Source organism: Anguilla anguilla, chromosome 6 (genome assembly GCF_013347855.1).
Source record: "Anguilla anguilla isolate fAngAng1 chromosome 6, fAngAng1.pri, whole genome shotgun sequence".
Taxonomy (NCBI): Eukaryota; Metazoa; Chordata; class Actinopteri; order Anguilliformes; family Anguillidae; genus Anguilla; species Anguilla anguilla.
Genome location: NC_049206.1, coordinates 46,813,165 through 46,834,419, shown reverse-complemented (window position 1 = coordinate 46,834,419; position 21,255 = coordinate 46,813,165). Strand labels below are relative to the sequence as shown.

The following is a 21,255-nucleotide window of genomic DNA, read 5'->3' as shown; positions in this document are numbered from 1 at the left end:
CTCCCTAACCGGGGCCCCCTCGATGCCAACCGCAAGCATTCTCGCAAGGCCTGCCCACCGCGCATGCGCTGAGGGCTCCCGCTAAACTTTAGACCTCTCTGAGACGAATGCTGCGGTTACCCTGGGTCACAAGCAAAGAGTATCTCACACACCTAGTTTTGCTACCAGGCCTTCAAAACAAAAACAGATGAGGAAGAGAGGAGAGCGGATCGTCACGAGGCAAATATTTCCAGGTAGATGTCTACTGCCTCTTAGAAAGACACGTCGGTGAAGCGCAGGAAAGAGGAGAAGGAAATGAAAATAAAGAAGCTGACACTCCAACACAATAGCGGGAGAAGCCATTTATGTCATCGCAAACCCACCCCGCGCTAACGCGGTTTCGCATTACAGGACCTCAGGTGAACATTCCGAAGCTGTAACTGATCCACCAGCTAATCTGCTACGCAGAGGCACCCCGAGGTGCATGACCCATTGTTTCTTCCCCAACGGAGCCGAGGAAATGCACAGACACCCACATTCACATTTCAGCGGTGCTACCGGAGCCAAATGTGAAGAGAGGAAAAATGGCCCAGGTGGTGCTTAAAGGCTTTTTTCCCCCCGTCAGCCACTCTCATGTGATGGTGCCATCCCTCCTCCCTGCGGCATTCTTCTCTTTCCCGCCTCTTTCTTTTTCTCTTCCTGTAGCATAGCATCGGAGCCTTCACAATTGTTCCGTCATTACATGCCTTCCGCTGAGGTGAGCGCAACGTTTTCATCACCTAACGAACACGGTTAAGCTAGCGTCGCTTTGACTGTGAAAATCCACCGGGGAGGATGCGGGTAAAACTTCAAACAATTTAAACCGTCTTCTTGACTTTCTGCTGAGAGTTGCCTGAGCGCTCCGAAACAGTGACTGAAAAGTAGATAAGAAAGTTGAGGAAGCAGTGGAGAAGATCTGCACGTGACCAAAATAACATCTTGATAAGGACAGAGCGAGAGAGCTCTGCTGTTTTGACTACGCTAACGTCTGCAGTCACAATCTTCTAACTCTGTGTACTGTTTTATGGCACTGTTTGGCAGAGAGGACAAAACAAGACAGTTAAAAAAATGACATATTTGTACCTCGCCTTCTGAATTTGGCTAAGATGCTGCATTATAACAATAGAGCCTTGCCCCTCCACATAAGCCATTTCTGCACTGTCTGCTGACCTGCCCCCTTCCTGCCTAAATCATGGGCATTAACCTGCAGAAGTTGGAGGAAAGGTGTGTTGCACCTTGGGAAATGTGGTAACAGGGATCTTTCCGTTCCCCAGCTACAGTATAATGATAACATTTCCTCAATAGTCATGTAACATTAACTGTGCCAACACTGGCACATCATCACCACAATGTCAGAAGCCTGTTAATTAAAAGAAGGGTGCCACACTACTCCACCATGGGTCAAAGACAGACGGGCATCTCTGTTTGGATGTAGACAAGCAAACCACTGACACACTTCACACCATCATATTAAGTTCACTGAGCAAAGAATTGAACAATTACACAAGGGAAAATATATAGACAGGCTATGCAGGAGATTTTAAACGAAGAACAAGAGGGTATTAATGCGTACAATGCTTCATAGAGGGGTTATCTGGTCTGTGGAGTACACTTTATCCCTTTAAGCCATTAGCAAGGGAGAGAATTTAGCTCCGGGATAATCACACTATATTTTGCTTTGGGGCAAGAAGCACAGAAAATGATAATTGGATCAGAGTGACAGCAATTACTTCTGTATATACAATAAGTGATTAAATTAGTCAGACCATAGCTCTGCAGTAGTATAGAATACTACCTAGAGAAAAGAAAGCCATTTTAACTGATTCCAGGCATGGGAAAAATGTTCCTGGCAGAGAAAAACAAAAAATATATATAATGCTTGACAAATGGAATTTGGTTTCCTGGAACAGGTCTTGTCTCATGCTTACCTTTCTCAGATATTGATTTGAAATTGATCATCGGTGTACTCTCAGCTGTGGCTGTCTGGAAACAGGTTCTATATAGAGCTGAGGGAATTGAACAGGAACTGCAGAATCTGGTAAATCGCAGCCAGAGATAATTTATTGGGAGAGATGTATTACCATGGCAAGTTTTCTGAGGGCTCTTGCATAAAGCCAGTTTCAAAAGTCATTAATATGCAGTTAACTTCTGTAAATGTTACAAGAAAAACAAGCCCCATTTACTCCCTATGATACAAAAAAACATAAAGGACCCCAAACCAACCCCCACCTCCCCCTACCCCCCACTACCACACATGTGCAAAGTGTGCCATCTTGTTTTTGTTTTTTTTTATGGAGTTGCTGCATGGCAGTCCTTCCTGTATCCTATTCTTGCTTCCTGTTGTCATGTGACACTCTTCCTCTGGAAGACAAATAACCATTCTTCCCTCTCTCCCTGCATGACTGTCTCTGCTGATGGGGGAATGTTGACAACTGGGTTCACGGGCTGCCAGCCAGAATGACTGCATCCTAGCCACAGGGCAGTGTTCATCAAATTATTTTCCCCTCCCTCGAAGAAATTCATGGTCAGCCCTAATAATGAGAAAGAGATAAACGCATGCGTGATATAAATCAACAAAATAGAAATAGACTGCTCTCATATAACAGCCATTGCAGTGCTGTTTCATAACCAAAGCCAACAGCAGAAATATCGTCATGTCTTTATTTTATTTTACTGGCAGACATATGTGTATAGCGTGCAGCTTCTGGGTTCAAAACTCTCCCCGTCTCTCAGTTGTGAAACATGCATGTATAACTACCACACAGATCTTGACCCATATACACACGTGTACATACGCACACGCACACACACACACACATACACATATGCACATGCACATACACACACACACACATACACATATGCACATGCACATACACACACACATCAGAGTTGTGCTTAGAGAAGCAGATCCTGAACGAGCTGAGATCACAGTCTTCGTCAGATTGACTGTGGATTCTATGGCCTCCATCCAGCCTTCCTGCCATGGGCTAACCCAACCTGCACGGCAGAGCAAAAACCATCAGCAGAGCTTTGGGTTTTGTAGAGAAAACCAAGGAATTAGCATTGCAGCTACATCGTTTGCTAGTGTGAACCTACCACAAATGAACCAACCATGAGCATATTAGAGAGAAAATGTAAATGACAACTTCTAAAGGCCATTTTACTAATCTCATCAGCTAATTGTGGCAATAGTGTCATCAATAAGCTAGGTTCCACTTAATCTACAACATTGATTGCTGTTCAGTGTGAGTGCACAGTTGGTGATGACGCCAAACACTCTCTTGAGGAATAATGATTAGATCCAGTCTTAATGAGGACACTGGGGGGGGAATCTGCTTTCACCTGTTAACAGAACCTTTAACCCCCCTCTCCCCAACTGTGCACTGCATCTATGCAGGGTAAATACCCAGGTTTCTGTGTGTGTGTGTGTGTGTGTGTGGTGGTGGAGGGGGATGGGGAACCACTGACTTCCTGCACTGTGAAATGTAGCTTTTGGCTTTTGAACCTTATAAAGGGAGAGTCGTGACTTGCCTGGGGCGGGATAGAAAGAAGAGGGTGAGGGGGCCTGTTGGCACTTCTCTCATAATGCAGAGTCACACTGGGGTTTCTTTTAAAACGGATGGGCCTAACCAATTAGAATGATATATTAATCCTTTAAGGATTAATATATCATTCTACATATTTACATATTTAAGCTCTATGAACATTATCATACACTGCATAGCCATAAGTATGTGGACACCCGAACACCACACCCATATGTGCTTGTTGAACATCGCATCCCAAAACCATGGGCAGTAATATGGAGTTGGTCACCCCTTTCTGCTATAACAGCCTCCACTCTTCTGAGAAGATTTTACTCTAGATTTTGGAACATGGTTGCGGGGATTTTCTTCCACTCAGCCACAAGAGCAGTCGACGTTCCAATTCATGTCAAAAGTGTTCGATGGGGTTGAGGTCAAGGCTCTTATGCATGCCAGTCAAGTTCTTCCACACCAAACTCAGCAAACCATTTTGCAGCTGAGCTGTTGTTGTTCGTAGATGTTTCCAGTTCACAATAACAGCACTTACAGTTGACTGGGGCAGCTCTAGCAGGGCAGAAATTTGACAAACTGACTTGTTGGAAAGTTGGCCTCCCATGACAGTGCCATGTTGAAAGTCATTGAGCTCTTCAGTATGACCCATAATACTGCAAATGTTTGTCTATAGAGATTGCGAGGATGTATGCTTGATTGTATGCACCTTTTAGCAATGGGTGAGGCTGAAGCCAAGCCCACTAATTAGAAGGGGTGTCCACATACTTTTGGCCATGTGGCATATGTTAAGTGTTGAATATAAATATGTTGAATTAAATTGGACAAATGTAGAATTGGAGTAGATGATTCTGGTTGATCAGGTCCAAGTCTGGAAACTGAGAGGGTCATTGCAATGTTAATTCTGTTATGCAATGGATACGAGCCGTAGGTGCAAAACAACCCATAACATCAAAAGGCCCAACAACATATTCTGTGTATGAATGATGCTCTTTTTAACATGAGCATTCTTCTTCCAATGCCAAACCCATTGCTGGTGTGCATGACCAAAAAGCTCAATACTGCGTAATTCCAATCAAAGTGGCAATGATGAACTTGATTGGAACTGGGTTATATAATAGAGAATATCATTTTCTCAATTATGTGAGCATACAATATAACTCATTACCGCTATTCTTTATTTTAGCCAGCCTTCTTTGCTCATCTTTATCAAAGGTGTGAATAATTTTGGAGGGCACGGTATGGATAATAAAAACAGTAGATAAAGGGCCCTGTGATTAGTCTTCTCTCACACCCGTTCTGAGGTGAAAGGCAGTGACGCCATAGTCAGCCATTCAAACCTGGCTACAGCGAGCTTCTGATAAAGCTCTATCCCTCTCACATGTTTCATATGGACATTAGGATTTCTTTCATTCAGGAGCACCTCATCTGCTTTCCAATGCTTCAATACCTTTTATTTTTCATGTTACCCCAGCGTAGCTTTTGGATCTGGAGGGGAACCTGAAAATAGACCCTCTCCATCACATCAGGATCCCAAGGGACTTCACCCATGGAGGCCAGTTGGAAGCAATCTGTCACGAGCAGCAGCCTCGGAAGTGTCTGTCCTGTGCATGATCCAATACCAGGATTTACACTGCTGCAGAAGGGCTTTCAGTTGTGTGGGATTTCAGCCCACTTCTAATGATCATGTATCCATAGCCTGGGTGGCTCGTAACTCAATATATTTGTCCAGATGATGTACGTGGGATTGGTGTTCTCACAATCTTATCTTATTTTGCTGTGTGGAACTGGAATTCAGGGCCAAGACTGAACAGATCTGTATGATGCAAATCACTGCTATCCAGTGGGTGTGCCATTTTTGTTACTCACAATCTGTGAGTGTAAAGAACATGGACTACAGATTCAGCGCTGAGTCATGAGATCTCGAGAGATTTCAAACAGATGTGATGTGATGAGAAACTGCATGTGTGATGATAAATGTTCTGAGACATTGGTCTGAATGCAAAAAAAATATTCATGACATGAGTCATTTCCAATATTTCAAGTAAGACGTCTTTCGTTAATATAGCTGGTGTTGAACCTTGCTTGTACTAGGTATGCTCAGGCTGTGTTATATTAGTAAAAGTATGATTTGAGCAGAACCAATAAAAGACATGCCTGCATGGCAGCAGTCGAAATACACAAGCGCCTGACTATCTTTTCTTTTGCAGTGCAGTATATCACCATGGACGCCTGGCCAACAAGATGGCCTTTTTGAGTGTGCTTATGGTGAGAGGCACCAAACAGAGTTTTATATTTTATAAATGCAAAGTAACCTCCTGGAAACATCTCAATTTACTGCAACAGAAAAAGCAAAGACCACGGCAGACATACGATTTATGAGACACTGCTTTTATTGGCCTTATGAAATCAATCATGTGATTAACAGATCAGGTAAAGAGAAAACCAACACTATTCAACTCCAATTCCACGAAGATGAGATTGGATTTGACAGGCACATAAATGAATTTTCATGCACTCAGTCGTGGTCCATGACCAAGAAACATAAAATTCATTTTAAAATCACAGTTTTGCTGACAATCTGTTTTTAATCCTGAAACTGTCTCAGGCTTGCCTATTCAAGTTTAGCTTTCATATCAGCAACTGGTTCCTTTTTACACATAACCGTGTATCATTAGGGTATAAGACAAGGTATTTTGCCATACGAGAGGGAGAGGTGTTCATAACTTTCCCAGCAGATTTACAGGTTGCTGCCAAGATCTTGTATTTGACTCTTGGTTAAAACCCACCAGGTGAACGTATCAACGCAGCTCATCATCACAGTGGAGGTAGCAGGAACTTAACTGAGAAAAGGTGATGTGTCAGGAACATCTCCTCATGTTCCCAACAACACTGAGGAGTATTTCATGGAATTACTCTTTTTTGTCTTTACACCTCTTCCACTGTTCCTTGGGAAAGTTCAGATGCTTGGAAATCTGTGAGACATAGACATTTGAGACTCACTAATAGGCCTGCTACACTTCAGAGAATCCTTCAAAAAAATGTACGTACTTTTAGCAATGCAACTGCAATAATTGTTACATTTACTACAGAACATTCTAATACCTAGCAATTTTTTGAAAATGCGGTAAATGTTTTGGCCTGGAGGAATAATAAGCTTTAGAGAATGCTTTTTCGAATGACAAACTTCCACATCCCTTAAACTTGGTACTACACTTGCACATTCCAAACACAATAGACATAAAAGGGCAATATATCAAGGTCAAACTGGCATTACTGGAGAAGCATTTAAGTTAGTTTGAGGGGAGCCATACCATATTCAAGGAGATGTCAGTCTGCTTCACACTATTCAATCTCTCCGTGCCACGCCCGCCTCGGGCCCCGCTGATGCTGTTCGTAGTCGGTGTGTGGTGAAAGAAAGGGGGCCAGGATAACCATGGCAATGGTGACGTATCCCCCTTGCTCTAATTGGAGGAAACCCCGTGGCCTCAGCCGCAGCCTACAGGCCTGTCGAACATGCCCCGTAAAGCCCGCCTTCTTCCCCCGCGCTTAACTCCCACTGGTCAATAATTTGAACGAGAAGCGTTGACCGGTTGAAAAAAACACGGTTTCATTGGGGTTCACCTAAGTCTAACAACGCCCTGTTCCTCAGGTTCGGTTGAGTGGGATGTAATTTTTTTCCTCTTCAACCTCAAAGCGGATCAATTTGGAGGAGCTGAACGGAGTGCTTGAAGGTTGGAAAGTATTTTGTTTTTGGTCGCTTTTGATTTTATAAATTTAATATAATATTAAATATAACCCCATACTTAGACTATCATTATTAGGGGTTTTGTACGAAATGATCAAATTCGCTAAATTACTACTTACTTGTGAGCGCGAGCTACGAAACCGATGCATCGCGGCTCGGTTTTGCCGCATCCATTTTGACATATTTCTAGCTGGCTCTTTTCGGCTAAGTCATTTAAAATATTTGTTCTGTGGAGGAGTATGTATGGCTAATTTTTTATACAAGTTAATTATTACTGTCGTTTCGCCATTGACGCATATTTCATTTTGCTAGTTGGGAACATGGTACCGGTCTAAAAAACGTCACTGTCCTTTTTTCAGCCATTTGACAATGGACCAACGTTAGTGCTGGCTATCTTGCTCGAGAAGCTTCAATATTTAGTACCAGGCAGTGTGGTGTCTAGCTAGTCGGTAAACGATACTTATTTATTAAAATAAATAACCGATGCTGCCAGATTAATTAGCTAGCTGGCTAACGTTAGCTCGTGTTCCCACATTTTTCATTTGGACATGGGTTTAGGCAGATTAAAGTTAGCTAGCTAGCGATCAAGCTAACTGTCTAGATAGCCCTTGGCTTTGAAGACGATTAACGTTATTTAGCTAGCTGGCTAGTTTGTTCCGAGTCCCGTAGTAACTTAACGTTAGTTAATTTTAGCAATTTAATGTCAAGTTATCGGACGTTAGATTGTCTAGAAAGCTGACTGTGACTATTGATACGTATCAGGCTTCCAGCTAACGTTAGCTGACCACACTTGTCTAGTAGTACTGTATTTTAAAATAGCAGGTAGCTAGCTACCCATTTAGCTAGGCTGAGCCTATTGCTAGCGTACCGCGATGTAGCTAGACCTATATTAGGCTAGCTCGAACGCGATTTTGAACATGTTATCTAGGCTGCATATTAATTCTCAGATTTGTGAAATCATTGATGCTTGACTCGTTAAGTCTTGCTTTTCTGGCGTTGGTCGAAGATTGCCGTTAAACGTTAGCTAGATTAGCTATCTTCCGTTACGTCAAAGTTATCGGTTTCCCCGAGCGATACTGCTACTTGGTCATGTTAACTAGTCTAATCTACCTGTTTGTTACCTAGCTATGTACTAAATTAATGGTTGAGTAGCCTAACGTTCGTCATTAGAGCAATAGTGATTTGTTTCATAAACTATAGGTTTGCTAACGATTATGGCTAGTTTGGCAATACCAACTTGGCTATCTTTTGGTGTTACCGGGCAAGTCTACGTTATTTGACGATTATTGGCGCTGTCTGAAACACCGTTAGTCTAGCGTCAACCGATTGAGGGTTTGCTTTCTGGCCAGATGTTAGCTTTCTAGCGTCAGCTGATCCAGATGTGTGCTGTACCAACGGTTACGAGGTTAACGACGGTTAGCTAACGTTAACTAATTATTGCTCTTTTTTGTCTTTCTAGGTCTTCGAAAGGATTCGATTCCCTATTCACTCCACCATTTTGCTAGTTAGCTTGTTACGTCTGCCTGCGTTTTCCCTCCCCACAAGTTCTCTCCCCCGTTCCCTCACTGGACTCTTTAGAAAATTGCTTTAGTAAAAGCTATAAACACGGTTTTGAATCATTAAACATGGATAAAACGACGGAGCTTATTCAGAAGGCTAAACTGGCCGAGCAGGCCGAACGCTACGACGACATGGCCACTTGCATGAAGGAGGTAACGGAGCAGGGTGCTGAGCTGTCCAACGAAGAGCGGAACCTGCTGTCAGTCGCCTACAAGAACGTGGTCGGAGCCCGGAGGTCCGCCTGGAGAGTCATCTCCAGCATCGAGCAGAAGACCGAAGGCAGCGACAAGAAGCTTCAGATGGTCAAGGAGTACCGGGAGAAGGTGGAATCCGAATTGCGAGACATCTGCAACGACGTGCTGGTACGTTCGAAAGTACTCAGTGAGACTTTGCTAAACGAAGGCTGCTTTTTGTTTTGCATCTTAGGAAAACGCGTATATGGAACTGTGATTTTCACTCATTTGTTTGACCACGGGGCTACACTGACGCTCCCCTTACAAAAGAGGTCATGTTACAGTGTTCATAGCAATGTGACCCAACCGCAGGTTTCTAAACTGCATCATTATTTGTTCTCCTTTAATTACATTGCATTCATTTAGCAGAAGCTTTTACCCTCAGTGGCTTTGAGTCAAAGGGAAAAATTATGTGGAGGAAACGAAAAGTGATCAAAATGTGTATATTAGTATATAAACCAGAAATACAGAAATAGGCGGACGAGGAGCATGGCAAGAATGTTTCTAATTGTCCTTATCGTTGGTAGAGGTAATCGGTTCTATAGGCTGTCAATTCTGCTCCCAGTAGAACTCATTTGGACGAGCGCACCTAGGTAATAAGAAGTACGGCCGACATGCTCCGTTTGTGGACTTTGACATTTCAGTTCTGTCGGGCTGATGTTTATCTGTAACCACGAGGAAGCACTGCGCCGATCCACGCAGCAGTGCTGCAGCGGGGTACCCTCTCAGGGACCAACGGATGTTGCAACAGTTCTACTGCGCACATATTTTTCTTTATCGCGGAAGTTACGTCTGCGATCTGTGCTAGAGTTTAGTGCATAAATTCATCCTTTAAAGCTAAAGTGCGGCTAGAAAATATCCAAAGAAGCCGAGCTATTACACAGCTGCACTATAGTATGCACTGTGACCCAAATGACCCGTTCTTACTTGCAAAGACTTAAAACAGTTGACTGGAACATGTACACTGGCTAATATGCAAAAAAGGTGATTTTATTGCTAGTTTATCATTAACAAAATTACATTTCAGGACTGTGAAGCAGTAGAAAATTAGCCCAACCTGAAAATGTAATTTGACAACTACGTACTGTCGTCTCGCATCAAATCGGTGTCCAAATTAAGTCCGTAGTCTTGTAAGGTGTCATTTTATATCGCATATGAACTTCTTTATCATAATGGCAACCAAAGGGACATATTTGGATTAGCCCAGTTGCTAAGCAGTATGATTTCTGATGCTGGAACTTGGTTGGCTGATTATGTTTATGATGATGTAACAGGCTAAATGAAGCCCAGTGCTAGGCATTTGTAGAAACGTGGTGGGAAGAAGGAATGGCCAATCAAATTTCTGAATGAATGCTGATCAAATTTACCAACTGTTACAGCAAGGCCTCCCTTTCAGGGAGTCGGCCTGACTTTTTTTTTGTTTTGTTTTTGTTGTTGACAGTTGTAACTCGCAAACATTTCACCGTGACAAGGAAACTGGGGTCAAAGGGCAAGTTTTATGCTTCCTGTAAACGGATCAAATTTTCGTGCCCCTCCCCCCCAACAGCCGTAACGACTGAAACATTGTGCTCTCGTACAGTTTTTTTTTATGTCGGGAACAATGGCCGCGTCACGTGACTGGGCAGCGGCCTCGCCAGATTAGCTAAGGTGTGCTTGAGTGGGAGGGGCAACCGCCTCTCAGTCTCCAGGGTGTTTCCCCATGTGCCTCTCGAGTGTCCTTGTTTAAACGAAACTCCATTTTAAATATATTGGTGACATGGACGTGTGTGCATGTTTTTTGGTATGATGCGCAAGGCAGGTATTCCAGCGTGAGTATTCGCCACACACCCATCTTGCGTTTGGCAGGCGTGCTTTAAAAATGAGCACCGCGCACTGGAACGTTTCCGCCCCCCCCCCCCCCCAGCGAGCGTCGCCACGGAAGCAGTCCGCGCGGCGGGGTTGGGGCGAAGCCTCCTTCACGCACAGCGCTCGCGGCGGGATTAGCGGGGGCTGATTTTTTTTTTTTTTTTTTTGCGCGAGGCTCAGCCCTGCTGCACGAAATAATCCCTCTGAACCCAGTGCCCTTCTTGACACGGGGAAGCTCGGCGGGCGTGTGCGCGGGGGGGGGGAGCGGACACGTTGGATACGCGCTGCCGATCCAAGCGTGCGTGGGCGCAGATGGAGGGAGGCTGATAATTGTGGAGAAAGCCACACCGCCGGAAGCCCCTTTTCGCGGGGCTGGAGGGAGCTGGCGTTCACCCTTGCGTCTCCAGTGCGCGTGGAGGCTCGGGCACTGAGCTGCAGTATACGGGGCTGCGGTCGTGGTGCCGGGACCAGTGGGTCCAGAAACAAGTTGAGTGGAGATATTTGCTGAACCTACCTTTTGAGCTGCTTGCTCATTTTGGCGCATACCTCTCTGGTCTAGTGACTTTCTCCTGACACGCTGGCTTGGAGATTTAAGCAACTTTTGAGCACAAACCCCGAACCTTCTGGATACCACTTACATAATTTAGGTGCATTTTGTCCATGTCTGTTTTTTCTGCCTGTGATAATATACTCTGAATCCCAGGGGGATACTGGTTGAAATGCATTTTACGTCATGGGGGTGGAAAAAAAGGGCAGAGGCACTGGTTTTTGCATGCTTTTAATGTGTGGCCTTTGGGATGGTGCGTGCGTCGGCACGAGTGCCAGGTGCGGGGGGGGGGCGCGCTCTGTGCTGACATGTCTGTTCCGGTCCGCCGCTCCGCTTCCTGATCTCGGCCGAGGGCGTGGCCGCCTGCAACCGCCCATCGATCCGGGACGCCGCGGCTCCGGTTCCATCGAGCGGCGGCCGGGATCTCGCGCCGCCGTTCCGATTCCCGTTCGCCAGGGCGGTCGCTGGTCTTCAGACCTCCGCTGCGCTCCGCCCTGCCGCCGGTTACAGGACCTGTCGTCAAAGCGGCGGTCCCACACGTCTCCCGTGGCAGCGACAACGCCTCCTCAGATGTCCCCTGGGCTGGCTGAGCGACACTTAACCCTTTGAAGAGTAGATTTTTTTTTTTCTAACTCTGTGTTCTAGAACACCGTTGCTTTCAGTGACCGGTATTGTTACATCACCATTAGAATGTTCAGTTAAGAACATTCCGGTCACGCATCTGTGATCTCACACCTTAAGGGGTTGATCCAGGAAGCCTTGTTGTCCGTTGCCCTGGCTGTGTGCGAAGGGCGGTCAAATGATCCGTGCCCGCCCCTGCGGCGTTACCGCGAGGCCGCGGCGCTGTCGTCAGGTTGCTAAGGACGTTTGAAGCAGCGCCTGTGCGTGTGCGCGCTCTGTTAGCCGGACCCCCGGGGCTTCTGGGAAGCGCTGACGCGGCTCTGATCCGGAGGCAGCGGCGCGGCGGCAGTTAGCCGCGGCGCGCTTCCTGCCCGACGGGCCCGTGAGCCGTTTCCTCGCTCCGCAGTCCGCTGAGGCCGTTTGACGGCGGGGGGGGGGTAAAAACGGCGGCCGCCAATAAGACGTTTCCATGACAGCGGACTGCGACAAGACGGGGCAGGCTCTGACGGGGGGGGCGGGGGGGGGGGGCAGGGGCAGGAAGCCGCTGCGCGTCAGTAAAACCGTCGTACGCTGCCCTTTGGTCTTAAAGGGACGCACATTTTTCTTTAACCCCCCCGTCCCCCTTTTGCAGTGAAAATGAAGCTTTACAGAGAAACGGTCTGACGTGCGGAGTTTGCAGAACGGTGACTCGATGAGCGAGACCACGCGTGCCGTCCGATTCGTGGGCTTTCAGGCTTGCTGTCGAATGGGTGGGTGGGTGGGTGGGGGGGCGGAGTCACTTGCGCGCGGCTAAGCTAAAGGAAGCGGGCCCGCCGCCGAACGGCCACGTGGGGCGCGTCGTCAGGGCCCCCAGCTGCGCAGGTCACCCCGAGCCCCTCCTCAGGAACGAGCCCCTGCTGCTCCTGCTGGGCTCTGGCGCACAGCGGCCCTCCTTCATCGAACGCCGTCTCTGTGCGCAGGCCTTGCCCGTCGGTCCAGGCGTTACGAAATCCGGTTTCCACCGCTGCTGTAATACGACTTCCAGAGCTAAGCGCTAACGAACCGTTCACACCGTATTTGGAAGATTTTCTTTTTGGGAAATATTCTTGCATATTTGGGTATCTTATCAAGTGGAATGGAATTAATATGTTATTATTTCTTATGATGGCAGAATTGTTCTAATAATTGCTATAATAATTCCGGTGCAGTTGTCCATATCTGATATTTAAGCACCATTTTGTGGAGTTTCATCGATGAGGACGTTTACATTTCAGGCGTTTGGCAGACGCTGTTATCCAGCCCGCCTTGCACGGATGAAATTTTTTGCAGAAAAGTCCGCTCGCAGCTGGATGTCCAGGTTTGAGCGCCTCGCTGCGCTCAGAAGGCAGCACCCCGAGCTACGCTTAACGCTGACAGGGCTGCGTTTTTTTTGTTTCGAGCACCTCGCCCAGGAAAGGGAGCGGCTGCCTCTTCCTTTCTGCGGCAGAGTGCGGTGCAGAAGCGGGGTGCGTTCACACGTCCAGGAGATCCGGGGGGGGAGGCCCGTTTGCACACGCTCCCTTAGCAGGCCCCTCGCACAGTCGCCTCTGCCTGTGAGAATCTGTCGTGCGAGGGGGTGGGTGTGTGTGTGTGTGTGTATGTATGTGTTTTAGTGTGTGTGTGGGGGTTGCAGTTTCATGGTTGTGTCTCGGTGGTGTGTGTGTGTGTGTGTGTGTGTGTGTGTGTGGGGGTTGCAGTTTCATGGTTGTGTCTCGGTGGTGTGTGTGTGTGTGTGTGTGTGCGGGTTGCAGTTTCATGGTTGTGTCTCGGTGGTGTGTGTGTGTGTGTGTGTGTGTGTGTGTGGGGGTTGCAGTTTCATGGTTGTGTGTGTGTGTGTGTGTGGGTTGCAGTTTCATGGTTGTGTCTCGGTGGTGTGTGTGTGTGTGTGTGTGTGTGGGTTGCAGTTTCATGGTTGTGTCTCGGTGGTGTGTGTGTGTGTGTGTGTGTGTGTGTGTGTGTGGGTTGCAGTTTCATGGTTGTGTCTCGGTGGTGTGTGTGTGTGTGGGTTGCAGTTTCATGGTTGTGTCTCTGTGTGTGTGTGTGTGTGTGTGTGTGTGTGTGTGTGTGTCTTAGATGACTCAGTAAGCTGTTGTCAATGTGCATCCCCCTTTGTTTCACTCAGGGTAGCAGGGTGAGAGTACCTCTCACACTGTACAGATTGGCAGTTCTTTCTGCAGGGTCTTAGGGGTCTTAGGAATCGCGCGGGGGGGGGGGGGGGGGGGGGGGGGGTCAGACCGCTGCAGTTTTCAGATTCGATTCATGGCGTCGCGAGCTCAGGATGCTGCCAGACTCCGCCAAATCGAGCCATTCCTCTGCGCGTGGAATGAGACTTGGTTGATCAGACTTTAAATAAAAAGAAGCTCCAGTCGCTGCTAAAACCGCACCGCGCGCTCTGGGCTTTCGTCTCCTTGGCCCAGAAAAGTGAGGCGACCGCACCGCCCCCGGCCCGCTCGCGTCTAGACGGCCCGCTCCCGCGCAGACGGCCAGCCGAACCCCGTTCTCCGTCTCGCGTCCTCGCCGAGCTCCGCCCTCTCGTATCCCAACGGAGGAGGATTGTGTCGGGGCGCGCAGCGAGCGCGTAGAACCTCGCAGAACTGATGTTCTGCACCGAGGCGACGTGCTCTGCGCGCGTAGCGCGTGACTGCGATTTTTGCGAATGCGTCTGAGTAAAGCACCGCCGCCTTTCATCAAGATGGCGCTCAGAAACCGTGTTGTCATCGTAGCTGGGGAGGGGTGACTGCAAGGTCACTTAAATGAGAGGGTGCGTCCTTGATGAGTGCTATTTAGGTGATATCAGTGATCCCTGCAGCTTGCTGCTTGCTCATAATTTCCAATATGTGCACTCTCTCTCTCTGTCTCTCTGTCTCTCTGCTCACTTTCAAAGAGGTGTCTTTTAGTGTTTTTTTTTTTTTTTTTGCTGTTTTGCAGTCTGCAACACCTTCTATGTCGAAGAGTTTTTTTCTTAATCTAATTTTGCTGGAAAAATCTTTATGCTGGAAGGAGACCAGAAGTTTGTTTGCGCAATTGAAAACAAATTTCCTTTCCACTCCTCTCTCCCTAGGAGCTGCTAAACAAATATTTGATCGCCAACTCCACAAACCCCGAGAGCAAAGTCTTCTACCTAAAGATGAAGGGAGACTACTACAGATACCTGGCGGAAGTGGCCACAGGAGAGAAGCAGGGTGAGAGCCTCCACACGTCTGATGGGGCCCCCTCCGCCCCTGTCCCCGGCCCCTCCACACAACCGCCGTTTTGATGGGCCCCCTACCCTGTCCCCGGCCCCTCCACACAACCGCCATTTTGATTGGCCCCCTCCCCTGTCTCCAGCCCCTCCGCACAGCCGTCATTCTGACAGACCCCCTCCCCCCTCCTCTGTCCCCGCCCTGTCCACGCAGACGCTGTTCTGACACTCCCTCCCCCCTCCTCTGTCCCCGCCCTGTCCACACAGACACTGTTCTGACACCCCCTCCCCCCTCCTCTGTCCCCGCCCTGTCCACACAGACACTGTTCTGACAGACCCCCTCCTCCCTCCTCTGTCCCCGGCCTGTCCACGCAGACACTGTTCTGATGGACACCCTCCCCTGTCCCCGGCCTGTCCACTCAGCTGCTGTTCTGACTCCCCTGTCCCCTGTCCTGTCCACTCAGCTGCTGTTCTGACTCCCCTGTCCCCGGCCTGTCCACTCAGCTGCTGTTCTGACTCCCCTGTCCCCGGCCTGTCCACTCAGCTGCGGTTCTGACTCCCCTGTCCCCGGCCTGTCCACTCAGCTGCTGTTCTGACTCCCCTGTCCCCGGCCTGTCCACTCAGCTGCTGTTCTGACTCCCCTGTCCCCGGCCTGTCCACTCAGCTGCTGTTCTGACTCCCCTGTCCTGTCCACTCAGCTGCGGTTCTGACTCCCCTGTCCTGTCCACTCAGCTGCTGTTCTGACTCCCCTGTCCCCGGCCTGTACACTCAGCTGCTGTTCTGACTCCCCTGTCCTGTCCACTCAGCTGCTGTTCTGACTCCCCTGTCCCCGGCCTGTCCACTCAGCTGCTGTTCTGACTCCCCTGTCCTGTCCACTCAGCTGCTGTTCTGACTCCCCTGTCCCCGGCCTGTACACTCAGCTGCTGTTCTGACTCCCCTGTCCTGTCCACTCATCTGCTGTTCTGACTCCCCTGTCCCCGGCCTGTACACTCAGCTGCTGTTCTGACTCCCCTGTCCTGTCCACTCAGCTGCTGTTCTGACTCCCCTGTCCCCGGCCTGTCCACTCAGCTGCGGTTCTGACTCCCTCCTCAGTCCCCGGCGCTGGACCACCTGGGCGAGGCACGGCGTGATCTCTTAGCGGTGGCCATGAATATCAATGAGAATTTGAATGCAACAACTTCACATTACAGTTTTTACAAAGGGGACCTTGTGTCAGGGGCTGACTGACTGACTGACTGATTGTCTGACGTGTGTGTGTGTGCGTGTGTCTGTGTTTCTCAGGGTGTCTGTCTGTCTGTCTGTCTGTAGAGGGGTGCGGGGTCTTATTCACAGAAGCAAAGGTGTGCAATGCACTGCTGTCTATCAGGGCCTTCGAAGCTGTTCGCTTGTTGTCCACTCCGTTGAGGCCTTTAGTCACGTGTCACATTTTTCAGGGATATGCGAGGCATTTCGTTGTGTTCAACTAGACGTGACATCAGAGGCATTGGGTAGATTGGCTTAGTGGTCTTGGCTATCAGTGCACACAGATTGGTATGATGCGGATAAAACGCTGATACCATCTAAGGGTGCCTGGACTGGCAAAAGCACGCATGACTGGAGGACAATACCATATCTGCATGGAGTACATGCACTAAAAATCTTCCTGCAAAGTGTTTTTCCAAATTTGGTCATAGCAGGACACTCATGTTTCACCTGAATACAGGATTGTGCATGTTTCAGCCTGTAAAATGGCTGTTTTCTTGTTGGTTTTTTTGTTCTTAATGATGCTGCATGCACTTGGTAAGTCGGTGAACTGTGCATTAACACTTGATTTGCAATGTGAAATCTGGGCCAAACCGAGTTTGATGCTGCTTTAGAGAGGAGTGTGTCTTATTGCGGTTATGGTTATAGCTCCTCTGCACAAAGCAAGAATTTGATCTGGGAGGAGGGAGGGGAAAAAAAAAAGCTTAAAACGGCTAAGCCAGTGAACCTTTCCCATCCTGGACCTTTTTCGCCAATCTGGTTCTTCTGGATGAACTCATGTTCCCAGTTCATTCTGACTGGCACCCGGAAGTAGGCCGGAGTTGTTTTCTTTGTTCCGTCTCGTAGTGAAACCTGATCTCGGGTTTTTGTACGGTTCGTGCTGGACTCTGCGCCTGTGTGCATGCGCGTACATGTCCGCCGTGTGCGTGCCTGTGTGCCATGCGGGCGTTTGCGTACGTGTGCTCTTCCGTGCGTTTTTTTTGCTCCGGGGGGGGGGGAGAGCAGGCTTGTTGATTCGATTACCGCGGAGCGCTTTTTTTCGATTGGCCCGCGCAGTCGGTCCCTCTCCACGTCTCGTGAGCCGCCCCGCGGGGCCCCTCTGCCCCTCTCTCTCCCTTTCTCTCTCTCTCTCGGTGACTCATACCCCGCCCCCTGCCCCTTCCCCATGTCAGCCCGGCCTCCATTCCGGCCCTGCCAGTTACCGCCGCTTCCTTGTCCCCAGGCTAGCCTCAAGCTCCAGCCACTGCGCAGTCATTAATTACAGGGTTTCGCTGCCAAAGGGAGGAGAGATTCCACACGTTCGGCAAAGGGCAACCGGTTTATGCGGGCAGCTTGTTTGAGACTGCATGCGCCTGAAATGAAAATGGAAGTCTGCGCTTGTTTGGCGTAAGGGAAGCGCGATTCAGAACAGAGTCTGTTTTGTGTTATGTGGTCTTTGCGCATTACGATTGGTCATTTTCAACCTGAGAGGAATATAAAGACTTAATGGGGGGTTCACATGGGGGGGGGGGATTTCTGAGTCCCGCAGGATGGTTATGCTATAGCTTGAACCAAGGCAGAACTGCTTGTGTGCTTGGGTTCGCCTTTTCACCCGGTCAAAGCAGGCTGGCCTCTTGAGTCTGTTTCCCAGTTGTGTCCGTTAACGAGCTCTCCTCTCTCGCAGACACGATAGCCTCCTCTCAGACCGCCTACCAGGAGGCGTTCGACATCAGCAAGAAGGAGATGCAGCCCACGCACCCCATCCGCCTGGGCCTGGCCCTCAACTTCTCCGTCTTCTTCTACGAGATCCTCAACTCCCCGGACCAGGCCTGCGCCCTGGCCAAACAGGTGGGCCTGCGTGCGGGCGAACGAGGGCGAAGTTCCGGAACGCGCCGGAATGTTCACGCTGCCTGCGGGGGGTGCGATGGCAGTCAGTGTTCCGTGATTGGCCCCTGTGAGGTCACATGGTTCGCCGCACTTGTGTCCAGTGCCCATCACGCAGGGGAGCAGCTTGAAGCTAAGGAAATGCGAGCGGGCCTTCTGTGGTGCAGAAGTGGGGCATGAACAGTGCGACGTTTCCAAATCGTTTGATCGATAAACTGCTATTAACTATGTGCATGGCACTGCGTTGAAGAGACATATTTTCTTCAATTGCACACGTTGCTTTTTATATCAAATTTGTTGTTGTGTCCCAAGTCACCATGGGCACTGTAAGTTGTGTGGCGTTCACCCCACCAACGCGCAAGCCTTTGAGTCAGGGAATATTTTACACGCTACGAGCCACACAGTGCTGCCAAGGAGACACTCAATTCGCGTGCCTTTGTCAGAGCTGCTAGGACAGAGTGAAGTCTGTTTTGGGGGAGGAGGGTGTCGATGCTGAATTTGGATGACGGGCGGACTGCGCACTTACCTGTGCACCGTTTGTGCCCGCAGGCCTTCGATGAAGCCATCGCCGAGCTCGATACACTGAACGAAGACTCGTACAAAGACAGCACCCTCATCATGCAGCTGCTAAGAGACAACCTCACAGTGAGTGTCCCGTACACACCAAGAACACGTCACGGGCGCGTTTCACTCCTCTTACAGGTAGAGGCAACCTGACCAAATGCTGTCAGGTTCTGTTAACGTTTATGTCATTCAATGGGAAAGAATTTCATTATTTACTGGACCTCTTGATGGGAAACTAATATGTACCCATTTTAGGGATGCACAATTTGAAGTCCTTCAATCAATGATTACTTTTAACAAATTAATAATCGATAGTTGTTGAGGTAAATTCTGTTAACTATATAGCTATATAGCTTGCTATTAAAAATGCAAGTGACGCAAGAGGCGGTACTTTTCCAGGAACTCCAGGTTTTGTAAACCCTCATTCAAAATAGGTTGGACCAAAATATCCCAAAATAGCACGTCTACAATGTGAAAGAACATAACGATAGAATGCAAAGCAATAGAACACTTTATTCATTGCATTAAAGTACAGGTAAGCTATACCGTAGGTTTATGGTATAGCTACCAACTGTTTGTCAGTGTCTTTGTTGGAGATGTGCAATTTTGACATGCACAGTGCAACAGACGAACAATGTGTTTATTCTTGGGGAGAGTCATATTGACCGGTCTTCTCTCTTTCCAGTTATGGACATCGGACAACGCAGCAGACGAAGGCGAGGCCGGGGAAGGAGGCGAGAACTAAAACCGCACAAGGGGTCATCTCCAAAAAGAAAAAAACTAAAACTTTGAAAAAATAAAAAAAAAAAAAAAAAAACCTTTTTACACATCTTCATTCCTTATTGTTCCACTTAAAATTCTAGCATTGAAAGCCCATCATTACTGAAGGAGCCGTGTGGAAACTCAAATCATTTTCTGTTTTCACACTGCTGCTTTTGGAAAGAAAAAAAAAAAAAAGAATTTAAAATATCTCCATTCCTTGGTTTGTGTTTGTCCTGGCCTTCCTGATGTGCAGTCTCTGCTGTAGAAAAGTATTAATAGCTTCACTTTATATTGACATTTACTTCCAATTTCAGATGAGAAAATTGCATTACAGGACTTGCGTGTATCTCCAGAAAATCTGTCCAGTGAATTTCAAACGCAAGCGATTAGAGAACGGTGGTGTGGAGGGCGGCTTAATTCGTAAATGTTGAAGTGCTCCTCGTCACGTCCACTGTCCCCCCCCCCCCCCGCCCCACCCCGACCCCCCCATCCTGGTTTCTCTCCATCAGGTTGTCTGGTAGAGTTACAGCAGCTGAATGATTTAGAAGGCCGAATGACCCTGCATATGCTGGCTATAAGACTAAGGCAACCTGCCCTCAATGCTGTCATGGCGGCCGGTGCCTCCATTGACAGGCAAGGCAGCAAGCTGTTCACAGCAAAGCAAGTGCTTTTTCATCGATAACTTTGAGGTCTTTCCTTTTCGGAGGTCACAAAACACTCCTTCCTAGTTATATTCACTTCAATGTGTTACTTTGTAGCATGTCTGACTAAAAACAGTGGCGCTTAACAACGACCGAAAAGATGAATAAAATGACAAAAAAAAAAAGAATAAAAAATAAAAAAGTACATGCATGTCCTTTTAAAAGTACACTGGAATGAGAACCAATGCTGTATACACCAAGTCCCAGTGTTTGGTTTAGTACTTTTCATCGCAGGTTTGTGCACATGTGAGAGGGTGTTTGGTTTGTCCAGTGATTGTCATTTAGAGATTTGGACCACTATTGTGTTTTGCTAATCATTGATTGTAGTCCCCAAAAGCCTTGTGAAAATGTTTAATGCCCTATGTAACAGCTATGTAACATGAATAAAAATGACATTTTATAAACCAGAAATATGCATCCTGTGTCGATCTGTCCGTCCACATTGAGGTCCCAGGTACAGCTTCCAAAGAGATGTGCTGAATATTTTAAAAGTTCAGTTTTAAGTGTGAATTTGCATTACGGTATCCCTTTGGCTAAGGTCCTCAGACCTTAATGAGAAAGGCATTGCACACTTCATCCAGTTCAGTTTATTTCTTAAATTATGACCTCATCCAAAACGCTCTCATGGCTGAAAATCATTCACTGCATTGCCATCAGTTTTTAAATTGAGTACCTTAGCCAAAGAAATGTCTGGCTTTGTTCTGAATTTGACCTCATCCTCTTCTAGATCAAGCTCACCTTAATGCATGCTTGTATAGTAATGGGGGGGTGGGGGGTTACTAGCTATTTGCCAACTTTTTGGGTATATCTATGATG

The 21,255-nt window shown here is 48.0% G+C and overlaps 1 protein-coding gene and 1 long non-coding RNA gene across 3 annotated transcripts; one reads left to right on the top strand and one right to left on the bottom strand.

The window, feature by feature from the left end:
* Nucleotides 1–5,924: 5,924 nt before the first annotated feature.
* Nucleotides 5,925–7,037, bottom strand: LOC118230013. The gene is made up of 2 exons (XR_004765777.1): nucleotides 6,869–7,037; nucleotides 5,925–6,529 (listed from the first exon to the last, which is right to left on the bottom strand). It is a non-coding gene; the product is annotated as an uncharacterized LOC118230013 (long non-coding RNA).
* A 109-nt stretch (nucleotides 7,038–7,146) lies between these two features.
* Nucleotides 7,147–20,850, top strand: ywhaqa (tyrosine 3-monooxygenase/tryptophan 5-monooxygenase activation protein, theta polypeptide a). Of its 2 annotated transcripts, none has more exons than XM_035422677.1 (6): nucleotides 7,147–7,288; nucleotides 8,762–9,224; nucleotides 15,188–15,308; nucleotides 18,213–18,376; nucleotides 18,962–19,057; nucleotides 19,662–20,850. In XM_035422677.1, the coding sequence occupies exons 2-6, from the start codon at nucleotides 8,928–8,930 to the stop codon at nucleotides 19,719–19,721; spliced, it is 738 nt and encodes a 245-aa protein (XP_035278568.1). In that variant the 5' UTR covers nucleotides 7,147–7,288; nucleotides 8,762–8,927; the 3' UTR covers nucleotides 19,722–20,850. The 2 variants fall into 2 exon arrangements, with proteins under 2 accessions (XP_035278568.1, XP_035278569.1); XM_035422678.1 differs by lacking the exon at nucleotides 7,147–7,288 and adding an exon at nucleotides 7,731–7,751.
* Nucleotides 20,851–21,255: the final 405 nt, after the last annotated feature.

Coding starts and splice junctions, on each gene's coding strand:
- ywhaqa (XM_035422677.1), top strand. CDS start 8,928: ATGGATAAAACGACGGAGCTTATTCAGAAGGCTAAACTGGCCGAGCAG. Junction 18,377..18,961: donor CCTGCGCCCTGGCCAAACAG/GTGGGCCTGCGT, acceptor TTGTGCCCGCAG/GCCTTCGATGAAGCCATCGC. Junction 19,058..19,661: donor TGCTAAGAGACAACCTCACA/GTGAGTGTCCCG, acceptor CTCTCTTTCCAG/TTATGGACATCGGACAACGC.